This window comes from Rhea americana, unplaced genomic scaffold, assembly GCF_003343005.1.
Source record: "Rhea americana isolate MKP2758 unplaced genomic scaffold, rheAme1 scaffold_48, whole genome shotgun sequence".
Lineage (NCBI taxonomy): Eukaryota > Metazoa > Chordata > Aves > Rheiformes > Rheidae > Rhea > Rhea americana.
In genome coordinates, this window is record NW_028186623.1 from 1,583,150 (window position 1) to 1,583,694 (window position 545).

The 545-nt window shown below is 65.3% G+C and overlaps 1 protein-coding gene across 1 annotated transcript in view; it reads left to right on the forward strand.

Annotated features, from left to right (window-relative positions):
* Positions 1-375: 375 nt before the first annotated feature.
* NTM (neurotrimin) overlaps positions 376-545 on the forward strand; it is a 148,426-nt gene continuing 148,256 nt past the window's right edge. Inside the window, exon 1 of the mRNA XM_085316724.1 lies at positions 376-438. Coding sequence (XP_085172850.1) covers positions 376-438 — 63 coding nt within the window. The remainder of the gene's footprint in view (positions 439-545) is intronic.

The following is a 545-nucleotide window of genomic DNA, read 5'->3' on the forward strand; positions in this document are numbered from 1 at the left end:
CCCCAGCGTGGGCTCGGCACTGGGGGATTTTAGGAGGCTAATGGGGGGGCTTGCTGGGCTGCAGGGCTTCGTACTCTCGGGATGGCTCCCCGGCACCTTTTCCCGGTGTGAAACGGTGCCTGGAGAAATTAATATGTTGAGCAGCTAGTGGAGGGAAGGAGGAATTACTAGGCATAAGCAAATGCGATATTTGTTAAATTACGAGCTGATAAAAAGTACTCGGGGATGGTGCTGGCGCCTGGGGAGRAATTCGCAAACCTGCACTGGCGCTGCGAGGTGCAGGGGACCGGGAAGGCACGCTGCTAGCTGCCGGGGGGGGGGGGAGAAGCCCCCCGTGCCTCAGTTTCCCCTGCTGCGTGGCGGCTTGCGGGAGGGATGGCGCAGCGGGAGCGACGGGCAAATGTCAGCGGTAGCCGGGTGGCCGGCGGCGCGGTGCAGGTAAGCGTCGCTGGAGAGCAGAGCGCGGTCGGTGCACGGTTTGGGGGAAGGAGGGGGGGCAGGCTCGGCGCGGCGCGGGTTAACGCGGGGGGAGCGCCCCGCGGCCG